Source organism: Grus americana, chromosome 11 (genome assembly GCF_028858705.1).
Source record: "Grus americana isolate bGruAme1 chromosome 11, bGruAme1.mat, whole genome shotgun sequence".
In the NCBI taxonomy this organism is placed as follows: Eukaryota; Metazoa; Chordata; class Aves; order Gruiformes; family Gruidae; genus Grus; species Grus americana.
The window spans coordinates 4,720,880-4,737,474 of NC_072862.1; the positions used below are offsets into that span (position 1 = coordinate 4,720,880).

General features: G+C 36.6%; 1 protein-coding gene across 1 annotated transcript in view; it reads right to left on the reverse strand.

The window, feature by feature from the left end:
- Window positions 1-966: 966 nt before the first annotated feature.
- Window positions 967-16,595, reverse strand: part of PPP4R2 (protein phosphatase 4 regulatory subunit 2) — a 34,301-nt gene continuing 18,672 nt past the window's right edge. Inside the window, exons 3-9 of the mRNA XM_054838109.1 lie at window positions 12,623-12,793; window positions 7,832-7,925; window positions 6,296-6,333; window positions 5,739-5,813; window positions 5,154-5,297; window positions 4,306-4,574; window positions 967-3,332 (exon numbers count right to left, since the gene is read on the reverse strand). Coding sequence (XP_054694084.1) covers window positions 3,019-3,332; window positions 4,306-4,574; window positions 5,154-5,297; window positions 5,739-5,813; window positions 6,296-6,333; window positions 7,832-7,925; window positions 12,623-12,793 — 1,105 coding nt within the window. The 3' untranslated portion in view covers window positions 967-3,018. The remainder of the gene's footprint in view (window positions 3,333-4,305; window positions 4,575-5,153; window positions 5,298-5,738; window positions 5,814-6,295; window positions 6,334-7,831; window positions 7,926-12,622; window positions 12,794-16,595) is intronic.

Here is a 16,595-nt window from a genome sequence, read left to right on the forward strand (position 1 = left end):
GCCTCAGAGAGCTGTAGGCCAGGACACAGCCCCAGAGGTGCTGCCCAGGGATTCAGCTTTTGTTGTTCTGAGACAAGGATGCACAGTGAGGTTCCCACAGCAAACCCACATGCTGCACCAGGAGCCTGACCACTGCACCCAGCGGGAGCTCCTGCTCATAAAATAACCCTGAATTCCAGCAGCTTCTGCTCCATCCACCGCCTCAACCCAAAGACTTTTTTGAACATTTTAACATACCGTTCACTGTAACCCCCCAATAAGAAAGCTCATTCTGTTACAAGCACGAAAGCAGTCCCTAAGGGTTAAAAACCAAAGCTGACAGAACATCTTGGATACTTTAAGGAAACCAACTTTTCTAAGAGCAATTTTTAATTTTTTTTAATATTAAGGGCTGACCTTCACCTTGTATTCTGAGGAGTAAACTCTGTTATATTTTTTTATTTATTTTCTAGTCCCATATAATAATAGTTGGGTTTTTTTAATAGAAATGCAGATAAAGCACCCATGGCCTGGTTTTCTGGGGTTTAACCACACGTCCAAGTTCTGCCTGAATGGCTGTACATGGGAACGTGCCCATGATGTACTAATTATGGAACTTACAGCATCCAGATTGAGATACAAGTTATGGAAATATATTCAATGCTACCCCCCCCAATACTCTGAAAAGCGGCTGCCGGTGTATCTGGAGCTGTGTATCTGACGCCTCTGACAAAACCTGCTTAGAAATGCAGGTTTGGGGTTTTAAATCCACATTCTCCAATTTAGTAAATGCAATATCTAAATGTAGGCACGCATTTAGTATTTAAGATGCTTACTGTGATGTTAAAGCATGATTTCAATTTTTATTAGCCATTGGAAAAAATATATATTGCAGATACATGAATGGATCCATACCTCAACGTTCTTCTGCAAGTCTTTACAATAGTGGCACTACTGCTGCCAAAACAAACATATCAGAAGGTCACAGGTGCTTAAAGAACAAGTTTATTGACAATATCTTCACAAATAAACAGTCTAAAGAAAATTTCAGAAATCTCTAAACTTAGAAATTTTAAAATTTTGTTCTCATTGGCAAAATATTCCCACAGAAAAAAAACCCAACACAAAAACAGAGAAGTGTAAGATGTCACTATATTTTTAAACTTTCCTAATTTCAACATTTTGGTTCAGTTCTTTAATTTTATAATACACACCCAACCCTTAAGCACAATGAAAATGAGTCAAAGTACAATTTTCTTTCTATAAGGGGATCTCGATCAATAGGGATTTTATTATTTTTTTGCAAGCATCTCCCTGAATCCTGTCTGCTTAGAACTTGATAGATAACATTAGTAAGAAATAACTTTATAAATATTCCAACTGAGCCAAATCATTCTGGTATTAATCAGAACATAGGTTTCCCCAAAATGATACAAAGCATACCATGTTGTACAAGAAACTATCAGCATGCATTTTAGAGGTCATTTTTGTACTTCAGGTATGTGAACTTAAAACCGAAGAGGGACAATTCTGATAAAAATGTACTCAGATATTTCATAACATTAATATTTATTGCTTTATATGAATACTGTATTGAAAGCCCAAGCATTCAGTTTACACACAGAAATTATACAATTATATACCGTTTCACAATGGCAGTGAGCACTCATTACAATCTACAAAAATCTACTTTACAGAAATTTAAAAATTCTAAATATCAAAAAGGTACAGTTGAAGAAACAGGTATAAATTTGGCAGCCAGTAATTGTGACCGGGAGGTTGCAGCTTGCATGTCTTTAAATATGGGAACTGGAAAATATCGAGAGTTTAAAGCAGTAGTTTGTGCTTTGAGCTGGTTTGAAAAAAATCTAACACTGGCTGTCAAAGTAGCATGTTCAAAAATATTTAGTTCACTTCCAAAATGTTATACAAATCATGGTGATTTCTATGCACCCCTGAACCTTTTAGTCATTTAGCTCAGGTACATAACTATGGTCATATATTAATTCTTCCAAGACAGTGGTGTGATCATACCGATGTCATCTGCATACCTTCGGATAATTGTGAGACTTCTCTACAATATTCACAATGCTCCAAGAAGCACTCAAAGAGGCAAGTACCTGTTCATTTCTTCCAAGATATTTTCTTATCGTATTTTCAAACATTTCTTCTACAAAAGTTTAAGCTAATGTTTTGATTACAACGTTCTCAACATAAAGCACATTTTCTCATAAATAAATGAAATCCTTTCACTCAGGCACCTCAGAAGTATACAAAAGTGTTGTAATCCGAACAGTTCTCTTGGAATGTGTTTACTCTGGTGTTTTCAACAATGTTAATATTTCCAGGGTTTCACATGGGCCAGATTTCATTTGTTTTCCAGAGGCAAAACGAAGTGCCTTGAGAGGTGAACTCAGTCTTTTCCTATAGAAAAAGTATTTGCTGTATTTATCCTTTATAGAAACAGAAAAATATACCATTTCCCCCTTAGAACAGTGAGGGTACGCATACATGTGCATGCCTGCATATACGTGTGTGTGAAATGTAACACATTTTAAACACACAACATAAGGTTTCAGTGTGTATTCAAATAAAAATCTGGAAACCAGCATGAAACCCCATATTTCACATGTCAAATGTTGAAACTGTAACCAAAATATGAAGTAACTGCCATAGCTGTCAGAAAAAGACAAGACAAAAAGCTTTCTTGCTTACATACAACTAGGTGTGGTAATCTCCAAAAAAGTTGTCAAAATTATAATTACCTTCCAGTTTAAAAACTTTTATTCTAAATAAAAAAAACTATACACAAACCACTGATTTGACCAAACGAAAGTTCAGCGGTAAGCAGGACCTGAAGGAGCTGGTATTCACAGTTCTTATCATGTACAACTCTTTCAAGGTTCAAATCCATGGAGAAGTTTATTTTACAACCTGCTTCTTTTTTGTAAAACTAAAGGTCCACTTTATTACATAAAATTATTTATACAGTGTAAAACCAGAGCCTTATGGAAAATACTGCATCTAAGTGTATTTAAATTAGTCTTGCTCCATAGGTTCATCTGCAACTTCTGTGGCTTCGTCACTGTTTTCCATAGGGGTCTCTGATGAAATCTCTGGAGTTTCACTAGCGTAGGGCCCTAACTCTTCCGTTTCACTGCAGTCAGCTCCACTACTGGCAGATCCACTAATTTCTCTGTCATCTGAGTGTAAATCCTTCTCTGCTTGAGACTGGTCAGACTCCTCCATTTGATTGTTCTCCTCAGAGGTCTCTTCATTCACAGTTGAGGATTCAGTGTCTTTTTCTTGATCTTTTCTGTCTGGACCAACATTTCTGGGAGACATGAAGGACTCTAGAAATGGTGAAAGTACAGTATTACTAAGGCATTTTTAAACATACCTTAATCCTGCTACTGTCCATTCCTAGCTATGGTGAGCAATGCTTCTACAACACAGCCAAGGACAGGAAAAACTGACAATCCCTGATTTTATTAGAAGATGTAAAGTATTAGCCAGCCTCATCGGGATAACCAAACTATCCTACTATACCATAAAATAAAGTCTGATTTTTTTATTAAACAGATAGCTTCACTTAATTAAGCTTCAATGGATAAAGACAGAGTCTAACAAGTAACTTTTCCTTCCTTCTCCACATTCCTTCATTTCTCTTCAGAAGCAGACTTTTGGAAATGTTGAAAACATTACTGTTTCAAGTGTACACCCACCATGATCTAGAGGAACATTTAACAAATACATGAACCACAAAAAATAATGATCAAAAGGAAACTTTGGAGAATATGTAAAAAAATAGATCACTCTCTTAACTGCAGTTATCTTTTTTTTAATTAAGTACAGGGCCTGAGGTAATTTTCACTGTTCTCCTAGGATGTGGAAAGATTGTTGCTCAGCCTCCTCAGTGAAAGAACATAACTTTATATCCATATTTTAGTAAATTATTGGTAATAAAGACAATCAAATGTAGATATGACCCACTCCCCTTCTGGAGAAGGGATGAGAACATCTGATGGTACCCTAAAGTAGGGACTCACCAATTCTTGGTGCATCATTACCACCCTCATGTAATTTACTGCCTAAGAAGATTTTAAGTACTATTTTACAAATTTTTAAATAGAGATGCAGGACAAAGCAAAAAGAAGAAAGAAAAGAATTGCTAAATTATGTGAAATTGAAGTATGAACAAGCAGTTCATCTTTATACACAGCTGGAGACAGTCAGCACTCCTAAACAGCACTGGCCTCCAGCAAAGAAAATCCCAACTCCTTGGAAAATGCAAAGAGTAAAAAACAATTAAAAAATCTGAAATACCTTCCTCCTCTTCCTCTGTACAGTGCTGTCTGGCACAAGTAGTATCTTTTTCTTTATCCTGAGATGTAGAGGATGTTTCTGTCTCTTCCCCCATGCCTAAAGAAACTTCACTGGAGGCAGTTTGGTTAGGTGCATCTCTGGCTTCCCCTTCCTTGTCAAATTTAAGTCTTTTTACCTCATGTCCTTCTGCTTCTGCAGGATCATCTTCAGAGTGCTTATTTTTAACCGGGCTGCTCTGAGCACCTTCTGATTCAGATGCTGGTGATTCACTATAAACAACAAAAGCAGGTGTAGTTTTTATTGAAGAAAAACATTCTGTATCTTGTCACACTTAAAAAAAAAAGTAGCAGCTACTTCAAGTTAAACACTCTACAAGAGATAACAGTAGCACCCACTTCACTTACTACGTAACAAAACCTCAAAGCCATCACTCCTTCACCTGATTGTCGATGAAAATGCAGAGCGGTCAGGGTACTCTGGTGAGTCCCAATTACAGACACTTCCTACTGTCAGAATCTGCAGCAAGCATTTATGAAATATTTTATCTGGGTATAGCTTAATGTCCTGACACAAACTGGTAACTATGAATTTCTGAACTCTATTACTCACTCTTCATTTTTACTATACATCCCATACACTTACAGGATGTGTTCCTCCAACTGTGGAAGCTTGGCCTAATAGTTATCTAGACAGCCCAAACAGTACTAAGTACACATCAAATCCTGCTGCTGTATATTAAGACTTAATTATGCATACCTTAGATGGCCAGTCTCTTTTAAAACTTTTTTACATATAAGTGAAAAAAGTGTGAATAATAAAAACTTCAAAATACGCTACTCCTCACAAACCTGTGTTTTTTATCTTCTGTTGTCTGCAAGCTTGATTCTTTATGTTCCGTGCTGTCTGGCAAACCGTTTGTTGTCATCGGAGTTGACAAAGAAACCTTCGGTCGATTTACTGGTCTAGGAGTTCCAGGACCATTTACGTTAGATCTTTAAAAATAATAAGAAATTAACCCATCCTTTTAGTAAAGTAATTTGTTCCTAAAAGGCAGAAAGCAGCTATAGCCTTGTTTTAAAAGATCACCAAAACAAAACAAAAAAGATCAGGTACAGGATACTACATATACTTTACTATTTTGTATTGAATAAAATTTCCTTGCCTACAACATGCAAACCACCATAGAAACTTTAAAATAACAAAAAGAGTTCTAAACAATGAGGTTACAAAAAAGATCAAAAAATAGAATACATCGTGTGTATGTTCATGTTCATTCTTCCCTCCTTCCCCCAGTACTCCATGTCACACCCCATTTTTGAGGCTACGTATTTGGACCAGAATAGGTAATGAATGATAAGGGATCTGAACTAGCTATTTCCAGAACTACCTTGCTTTCATCCAGAAAAAGTGAACTCCCAAAACTAAAAACTTACCTGTCAGAGTACCCTGGTGAATTTCCTGGGAACATAACACCATTCATCCGATTTAAACTATTGGAATTATTTTTCCTAACAACAACAAAAAAAAAAAAAAAAAAGAGTTTTGAATAAAACAACTTTGAGCTTGTTTGCACAGAATTCCACCCCACCCCCCCAACTTAAATAGTCCCCCACTGTCAGTCCTCCAGGGGTTCTCTACCTATACATTATACTAGGGAAATAGGCTAGGATATGAACTTACGGCACAACTGTTATCAAGGGGTATCCATTTTTCCCGTCACCAGCTATGGTATAAAATAACAGCTTAGTATTCAGGGATAATACTGAACTGTACCATAGATCCGATTCCAAAGCTGTTTGTGCATTTCCACATTATTACACGTAACACAGACTACTACCGCTACTGTTGACTTAACTATCAATAATGAGAACTGAACTCTCCATGTCTCTTTTGGATACAACTGCCACCAGCAAGAGAAATATTAGACACACATGCACACATTCTCCCATCTACTAACACAAGCTTAAAGTTTCAAGAAAGTCATACTTACTCTGAAGATGGATATACACAGCTGACAACCATAACATTCTGTAACACACAAACAAATTAAGATTTCAGAAACAGAAACTTCAGCTCCTGACAACACCACAAAACTTAATGAGTTACAGGATTTTAGTCTTATCTGTTATAGTATCTCTACAGAAAATTGAGTTGAAAGCTACCAACAGATGACAGATACATAAAAAGTATCTCTGCTTCCTCTTCACGAGGTCAGGCCATAATTACACTAAAAGTCAGTATTTTCATAAGTGGGTTACTGCCGTAACGAGAGCAGCACATAAGCCTCAGGCCAAAGTGTCTGTCATTTTTAATTGAAGTATCTCTGGAAAGCAAAGCATTCCAAAATGCTGGAAAAACTTCTGAATTACTGGAGAAATGCTCTATTTGTACATGAATCCTGCATTCAAAAGCGTGCAAGCACTATTAGCTATTTTTGGCACAGCCATATTTGAAATGTCAAATTATTCTGGCCCCACACAGAAAGGGCAGAAATAATGATTAATTCAGTACGTTTTACTTAGTGCCCTCTCTCCCTTGAATGGCACTGCAAACTACATCAATTTTAACATCTAGAAACCTAGCCTAAAAATTAGGTAAGTTTCTCTCTTCAAATCAATATTTAGCCCAGTTACGTATACAGGGGGGCTGTTATCACAGGGCCAGCTAAACTAACCCAGATGAACTTTAACGAAAGTTCTCCATAAAACCTGAGGTGTGGTTTCACAGATCTCGTGGTTGCCTAAGAAACTGCTTTCTGAAATCTCATCATTTATTCCTGACCATCTCCTTCTCATCTTAACTTGCAAAAATACACCTGATTGCATTCACTGTAAGAGCGAAAACTCTTACAAGTTAAGCTTTCTTCAACCAAATAGTCTAAGTAGGAACCTCAAGCCAATTTTGCCATCAAGAAAATCTTACATGGAACCACATCCTGAAAGTCTGTTATCTACTTCTGAAAGATCCCACACTCTGACCTAAGCTATAAAATGGCATTAAATGACATCTGTATGCTTTTATGAAGGCACAGTTCTCTATACAAGAGGATTTAAATACTGAAAAAGAAGACACGGGGGAGAAAGGGCCTCCCTTCTCCTTCACCTACTGGATCTAATCTGAACCCAAATGTGTAAGGAAATACCTGATCAAAAAATTCAAATTATTTCAGATGCTTATTTGATTATTTCTAGCTAGGACTCAATATAAAAAGTGACATTACACCCTCCACAAAGTACAATTTGAGTACTGCACAGTGATTAGGAAACACAACAGATTCATTTTTATGTCTTAAGTCATTTTAAAATTGCTTTTTGATGTTGAAAGGTATGAAACACTCATACACTTAGCCATAGCAAAGCTAATAGCTACTCTATAAGCCATAATGAAACCAACAGATCTTTGGGGTAATTCAGAAGTTATTTAAGTGGTAGTTCAGGGAATCACAGAATGGTTTGGGTTGGAAGGGACCTTAAAAATCATTTAGTTGTGACTGTTTAGCTGTGTTCTCCCTCAGGAAAATACTTACCTTTTCCACGCCTCTTAGAAATTTGTCTGTTCCTGTGTAATTCCTCCTAGGATCTGTCAGCAACTCACAGAGTCGCTGAATAGTGAAGGGGATGCTGCAATGAAACAGATTTATAACAATTTATTTTCATGAGTATGACTTCTAGGAAGCAACACCATTATTGCTTTCTTCCCCTTACTGAGAAGACAGAATGAAAACAATACTGAAATTTGTTATCATTAGCAATATAGGGTAATAACTCATAGCCTTATTTTTTCCCTTATCTCATACACCGAGATAACAAAGCAGTCTTTTGTGCTCACCACCACAGAACTCTTAAGCAGAATCCTAAATGCATCATCCCACAACTCAAACAATACATTAAAACAATGAAAAGGAAATCAGATCATCAACAGTAAAATAGTTTGACTGTATTTATTATTCAAATATATAGAACAGAAACAGTTAAGCAATTCATAACAAATTTGAGTCATACACACTAGAGCTAAAAATTCACAACTTGTGGTTTATTTCACGTTTTACAAAATACACTTACAGAAAAAGCATTAAACGTTGGAATTGGTAGAATCATTATACTTTAGCTGTTACAAATACTCTGTTTTGCTACAACTGGACAGTATACTTATCAAGGAACAGCTCAGTAAATATAATTAAACTCAAAGTAGGATATATAAACCCATAAGCACCACATTCACACATTGTTTTCTGACAATTCTGCACTCCATTTAATCCCTACTTAAATGAGAAACTGACCTTTCAGACAAGCAATACTTCACATACATTTGCCAGTTACCTGAGATGTCATACACTTTCTCTGCAAATTCAGTGTCACATTTTAACAAACTTCTGTGACTTTTGACAAAATAACAAAATATTTTTAAAGTTATTTCAATAAAATAATAAGAATCACGCATTTTTACAGTTAAGTATTTGAAGTTGAAGCCATTAACATTTCAAAAATTTATTTAAGAAGAATATTTGATACAGTATTTAAGAACCATTTCTTGATTGGGAATATGACTGATACACCAAATCCAGAGCAAGATCAATACAGACTTATATACATATACGCATGCGTGTATCTCCCTATACTGCAAATTTTTGTAAAAATTCAACTTTTATTATTTTTTGAGGAACTCAGTACACAGCATCTTAAGCCTATTATTTCATTAGCTAACACAGTATGTATCTCAAGCTTAGTTCATCAGCTAAAAAGCCACATCTTAAAGATGCACAGATCCTAGTTCAGCAAAAACAGGTCAGTCAGCATAGCTATGATTAATCATAGTACATGACACTTTAGCTAAAAGCAAGCAGTAATCAGAAAAAGAGCAAACAAGTATCAACAATTTTTTTTTCTTCTTTCAGAACTGTCTGTATATTATGTTACTGAGGAAGTTATAATCCTCAACTGGAAAACAGCAAGGAGATAGGCTACAATGCAACTACCCTTAGCCCTAATTCCAACACGGCTACCTGAAGAAACACAGAGGGTATATCACATTTACTCTATTAGTTAATGCCTTCCCTTGCTATTCACCCTGAATTACACCATATCAACTTAACCTTACTTTACTTCTAAGAATAGAAAGATGGAGAAGTTAATCTCCATCAATCAGCTATGGAGAGTTAAAATACAGCCGAGGAAGCATTAAACACTTAAAAACAGTAATGCTACAAGACAACAGTATTTCTAAAAGCTTCCTTACTTTCAAACTTTGCTGCTGTTCAGCAACTTTGGGTCAACTAGTAATCTTTCTGACACCCAAATTCTTCATGATGCTCAGCTTCTGTGTAGTGCCCTCTTTTAACTAAATTCTGAACTCTAACTCAATCACAAAGAAAAATTTTCTTGATCTGTTAACTTCTCCACATGGGTACAGCACTAATTGTATGTAGTATTACTCATTGATGACCATTTTGCTTTTGGGTTGAAAAGTCCCTAAAGAGCCTTTGTAATTTTTTAGCAGACTAGACTGTCCAGTCAAGATCAATTTATTTCACAGAAACAAAAATAAACAGAATTTTAAATTATTTTTCATCAGCCAAATCTGTAAGACATCCTGGAGAATCATTGCCTGACTAATTTTTACTTAGCTGTATCTAACTGGACACCTAGAGTACCAAGACATAAAGTATTTTGTGAACCTCAATACAGTTCTGGCTAGTTGGGGCATAAGCCTACTCGAGAAAGCGTGCAGCCTGCAACTAACTCCAGAAGTAAAAGTTGCTTTCCTGTTTTACTCTCTGCTATAAAAGGTTTAAACAAAAGCTAAAACCAGTTCATTTCCCTCCAAAATTTTCCATAGTAAAACTGAACTTCTTTCACTGAGCAGTAGATGGCAGAGTCACACTATCACCTCCTCTGCATGTAATTTGTTCAACATTTCTAAGTTTTTTTTAGTTGGCAAAACCCAAAGTTAACTTCACCTCATGAATTCTTTTCTGTAAAACTATTATTTTCTAATAGTTTAACAATGTGATTTGCAAATAAAAGTAATTGAAATTGGTGTGAATCTATACATGAACACCAACGTTAAGAGTTTGTAAGCAGTATGAGAATTGATCTTAAATGCCTGGAAGTTTAATTAGTTCAGTACATGAGCTGCATAAATAGTCCTAATCTGCCTACTTAAGGTAACCACTTAAAATTCTATACAAACACACTCAAGACTGCACTTCCTAGCACTACCGTTCAAAATGAATTACAACCCAAAATTTCATCACATGGACAGGATTCAAGACAGATTTTGGAAAATTACTTACAGCAGCTATATTAAATTGTAGCAAAAAACCATAAATGCTAATGTGGATTATGATTATGCCAATTTTATTTGTGCTGTGAACACTCCTTCGGCAGAGATCCCCAACAACTTACCTTGGAATTTCTGCTTCACTAGCAAAGGATAAAGAAAACGGCAAGTCTTTTAAGAAGTTCCTACTCCAAAGCAATTGTTTGTACAAAGTAAAAAGTGTAGCATGAGAATCTGGCTCTGCAAGCATATTACACAATGTCAAGTAAGATACAGTAAAGTTAAAACAGCCAGTTTGTGCTTTCTTTGAAAAGACACTTCATCTAGAAAGTCCCTCAAACAGGGGTCATTCTTAACTTGTTACTTCTTTGACTTTTTAAAAAGTATATTAAAAAAAAGCTACTTTTAATGAACTCTTTCCCGCACTCTTTTAAACGCCAGTAAAAACATCCTAATAATAAAGTCACATCAAGTAGGTTCCTTCTCCACTACAGTACACTAAGATGACATCCACATCTCCAAATAAGAAGCCTGCATATATTCAATCACACAAACAAAACCTGCTGCTGTTACTTTTCGTACACATCACCACATAATTCAGCTTTCACAATCATATCCTCACTGTTGGAGTTGTAAGATTTACTAGATGAACTACTCTACAATCTTAGCTTCTGAAACACCCTAATGTATTCCCTTCTTTAAAGTAACTAATGTGTGCAGTCTGCTTCCTCAAAGACTGGATGGTTCACTTCAAATTGTGAGGAAGATGAGCACTCTTAAGTGTTAGAGCAATAGATCAAAATAGCACAGCCAGAGTAAGCACCAGACTCAGCCACCCAGAGGTTTAGTACACTTTGGAACAACAGAAGATAACAGCAGCCCATTCGTTCATTAGCTGTCTCCTTGCAAGAACATTACAAATTTTATGGGCAGTGAAGCATTAACAAAAAGCTGGGGGAGGCAGGAGAGACTCTGGCATAAAGGATAGGTTTGTTTTTAAATTGCGTCAGTGAAGCAGCCCAGTATAAATATTGGGTAGCTCAGAACAAATTGAATTTCACATTCTTAGAAGTATCCTACACAAGAGCAATTTGGGGTGGGGAGGTGGAAATGAGATTTAAGAGACACAAACTGCAAATAAATTAAGTAGCATGGAACAGTGACAGTAAAAATTATTAGCCTTGCATCAAAATCTGATACGAAGGATGTGTTAGTAGCACCTCCAAACCTGAAGTTTCAAGATAACAGGGAGGCAAGCTCTATAGTATGCCCATTTACTGACAAGCTGAGAAAAATGCTGAAAAAGTTTCTCTTAAGTAAGCATTGAGACTCACAAGCAGGATGACTCAGCTTATGGTAAATATGTAAACCAGTTTAGAAACAAGAAAAATACTATATAAGCTATTTAAAAAGATACACCAAATAAAAGGAAAAAGCCACCCAAAAAACCCCAACAACAGATAGAAGCTTTATTTTAGAGGAAACAACACTTTTATAACAACAAAACCAGCAAAGGGTATACGCTTCAATCTAAGACCCTGTCAGCAATAGACTGGAATACCACAAGTGTCTCAGCAAGTATGACTTGATCTGTAAATCTGAATCTGGCAAAATTTAACAATCCCAAACCAGATATATCTTGCTTCCTGGTCACACCACGTTTATCATAGCATTACTTCTTCAAAAGCTACTGAACTGCCACAAAGCAATGAAGAACTGAACACCAAAAACTTCCGTATTGAAAGAAATCTGACTTTGCACATACTAATACTAAGCTTCATTGAATTATATTACTTAAAAACTAACTACATATTGAAAAAACTGAAGTGACTGACATGCCACAAAACATTATAGTTTTCAAAGACAGAATAAAGTGAAAGTTCTGAAACTACTGTGACGTATTTCCAAGGTATACATTTGCTTCTGTTCATCTGTTTGAGGAATCAAAGTGAGCAGTCACAGATACATAGTACAAACTAAGTTAAGAATTGGGAAAATATTTTTGTTATCCTGATTTTAGAAAACAAGTGATACATACCCATTAAATCCAGTGACAATTTTCAGAATTCTTTCTTTCATCTCTTCAAAGGGGATATATTCCACGTTTGGATTGGGTGGCCCTCTTGGTTCAGGAGCTGAGGTTCTGAAATCATCCATTACTTTCTCCAGTTTGAAAATAAAATAGCCTTTAAACTGAGACCACTGAACACTGCATAAAACACAAGAATTAAGACATATGCAAGTCAGCCCTAAAACCACAGAAAAAGTGTAACTTTGTTTGCAAAACAACATTCATGCTAGCATACCAGTCCTAAGATAAATGAGGCAAGTAATGCAGTATTATTTTTCTTCCTGAATTTAAAGCATGATAACTATTTAAATAATTACAGTAGAATATTACACAAGTCAATTGCCATTAACAACAGGGTAAGCCACTTCCTTAAAGGACCAATATCCACTTACAATTCAAACCTAAATGTGAAATATGCACGCATTCTATCAATTTACCAGTGAGACTACAGGCCGCCTAGTCTTCAGCGAGCTCACAAGAGGAGGGAAAAAAACCAAGAAGTGTTTCAAGTCTGGAAACCATACAGCAATTGTATACAGCATTGTCTGCTTCCATTATAAAATCTTACTGAAAGGCCTTTTGTAACTAACTGCTCAGTATCCAGGCACCTTAAAATCTTTTAATAGCACCTCTTTTTCTCAAAAGCAAATACATTTCATATGACAGTTAGCACTTGCTGATATCTATCTAAGCAAAACAACTTTGACTCCTGAAGAAACACTCCCACAATAGTAAGTAATCTATTAAGATCTTTCCAAATTACCTTCTGCCTTACAGCTTAAAATTTTATCATTTATAGAATTCTATATATTTAATTTTTCAATAAAATAGGACTCACACTGCGTACAACAGACAAGGCGGAAAACTGCTGAGAAAGCCCTTCTACACCAATCACCCACCACAACAGTCACAGAAGGAGTTCTGGGCCTCCTCTGGCTGGTGTATTTCTTACCAGCATAGGGAGCAACTTAAAAGCAACCGATTTAGTTCAGTTACTATCAATTTTATTCTATACATGCTGATGCAGGAGCTTTCACAGCTACAAGATGGAGATGCTAGTGGAGAAAAAGAAGAAACAGGGAGAGTAACAAACCAACAATAAAGAAAGTTATCTGTGACATTTATCTATAACATACGCAATCTGGAATGAACAGGCTCAAATCAAACAAGCATAAAATCTGAACACCTAGACACCCCTTCAGCTCTGCTGAAAGAAATACTACTTAGCCAAAGGTTGTATTTCTACAGGCTGTCTTTGGTAGCAGAGCTAGCTTAAACAGCCCTGACTATTTTCAACCCTACATAATATGTTACCTTCTCTCCGGCTGATAGAACTATCTGTGCTGTGAACTGCATGTGGTGACTCTCCAGCACTGTGACGACGGTTGTGTCCTGCATGCTATTCTCAAGCACCAGTACTACCAAATATAAAACCACAGGCCAATGAAGTCATAGCCTGCTTTCACCAGAAAAACAGTGCCATGTTATTCTTTGCTTTAATTTTCTCCTTGGTCTCAAATACATAATTCTGAGATGAAGAGAGGGAAAACTTAGCTCAGGTTTATATACAGGTAAAGGCTGTGTATAACTCAAATTAGAGTTTGTAAGACCCATCAACCCCCATTTTTTATCAGGAGTGATAAATTTGCAAGCATGGAGGGAAATCCAAAGAGGAAAGCCAATCTCCCTTTTCCTTCACAAGAACTCATCAAGCACCTCACAGAGGGAAATGCAGGACTTCGTGAATAACAATAAAACCAGAAACAAAAATAGAAGGAAAGAACAAAGAAGGTCTTAAAAGGGAATAGCATGGATAGATTAAACAGCATCATTGAGTCTCATTGGATTATTGCTCCAATTAGCATTACCAATTCTGCCAAAGCAGAATACTATGTGTCCAATGTACAATATTAGACATTACTACTACAAATGTTAAATTAAAAAGCTATCCAACTCTGCAGTGCTACCACCACGAGACCAAAGCTTTCATAACAAATCACAGATTTAATACATAAGCACATCACAAAACAGAAAGAAAAGACACAGTAAATAACCTCATGCCAGAGCTTTACTTGCCTCATGAAAGGAGATTCCACTATTATTCTAAACATTCTTTGACAAGCCCATTTAGATATTTAACACTAAAACTTGAACTGTTCATTGTTATTGATTTCTTGCTAAATAGTAACACTTATCTTTTCATAGCGTCAAAATAAACAACATACAAGGTTTAAACTGGCAATCGACTGCCTGAAAGCAGTACTCACCAGCTCCTTTTTACAATGCTGAAGCTGCAGAAAACAAAGAATATAACGTTTTGCCCCTGTATAGAAGTCTAGAAGACTGTCACTTGTTTTAAACCAAAGTATTTTAATTAGTATTTCTACAATAAAAAGGCTAAGAACCTGCATCTGCAACACTGACATAAAAAAACCCCTTTCAAAACACTTGATAAATGACTGCCAACCAGGTGACAGAGTCCAGCTTACAAACAGAAGCAGCAGAGTTTAAGGATAAACTTATCCTGCAGTCACAAGTGTGACTACAGCTAACCCAGATATAGCAACACCAGCTTTAAATCAACTAAACAAGCTGTTGCTAGAAGCAGTGTAACCACAGCAGCAGGAGGTCAGGACAGGATGGCTGTTTAGACGTTTACTCTGTTTCTCAAGCAGATTTTTTCAACATTGCTGAATTCTCTGCTGCTGTGGCTGCACTACTAGCAGTATGAAAGCTAACTGGTTAAAAGCAAGTGGTATATTCACATTGCAATCATAGATGTAACTGCAGTTCATAAACAACCGCTTCAAACTCACAGAGGTGTCTCATGCTTCTAGAGCATAATCTCCCAACCTCAGTGTTGCAATTCAGACATTAAAACGTGCTTCCATTTAGACGATGGTCTTGAAGCACTTTCAATCTAGGCAACTGGTTTCTGATGAAAGTTTTGTGCCAGTACTAGTAAGTTACATGGGAACTCCAGCCACTCAACAGGAAATATTTGCACCACAAAAGACTGAGTCAGCTCCAGACTCTTCAACAGTGTAGGCAAAATTCAGTCCTGCAGCGGCAGCGCAGCTGATTCCTGGAAGGCAGGAAGAAGGACGAAGGTTTCTGAAAGCTACAATGCAAGTCACTTGTTTGCTTTAGGCCTGACTCTTCTATCATTGTCCTAGTATGAAGGATCTCCCAACTCCTGCACGCCATCCTTCAGTCACCTCCTTCCTGCTGCTTTCTGGATCAGTAGGAAAGGCAGTCCCTCTTCCCCTCTTTCTTACCTCATCTACTTATCATTCTATGTCTGCCAGGCTGCTAGGAAGCAGACAGAACTACACACTATTCCTACAGGAGATGGAAATACTTTCAAAGCAAGGGGGAGCAGCTCTGGAAAGCAGGTTTCTGCTCCTTCTGCTTTCACCCAGAACTGCGATTGCTTCCTCCTCCCTCAAAGCCAGTCACTTTGTCATCAACAGCAGCATCTACCACCATGTTATCAGAGGCTGACAGTCCACCTCCTAGACAGCTGTGTACTATGCCTCTAGTTTAAGTCAACTCTGAACAACATAACACACAAGGTGGATTAATAAAGGATTTCTATAAAAGAATCTTACTTCAAGTAACCTTAATTATGTATATTTGTTAGAGAAACTTATCTACACTTCTGACAGTGTACTGCAAAGTTCGAACATTATTTTAATCTGTTTATAAAAGATTACACTCAAATAATCTACAAAACTGCAAAGTATCTGGCTGCATATCTGAAAGAAGTTGTTAGAATAATGAACTCACTTCTGACAAAAAAATTCTGCAGGAACAGTAGGATTTTCTTAATTTCCATTTACTTCAGAAGTGATCAAAAGTGAGTGTCAAAAGAGGAAGGTTACCTTTCCTGTTTTACCAGTCTATGAAAATTACATGTAGAAGGTGGTATCAGCTAGTT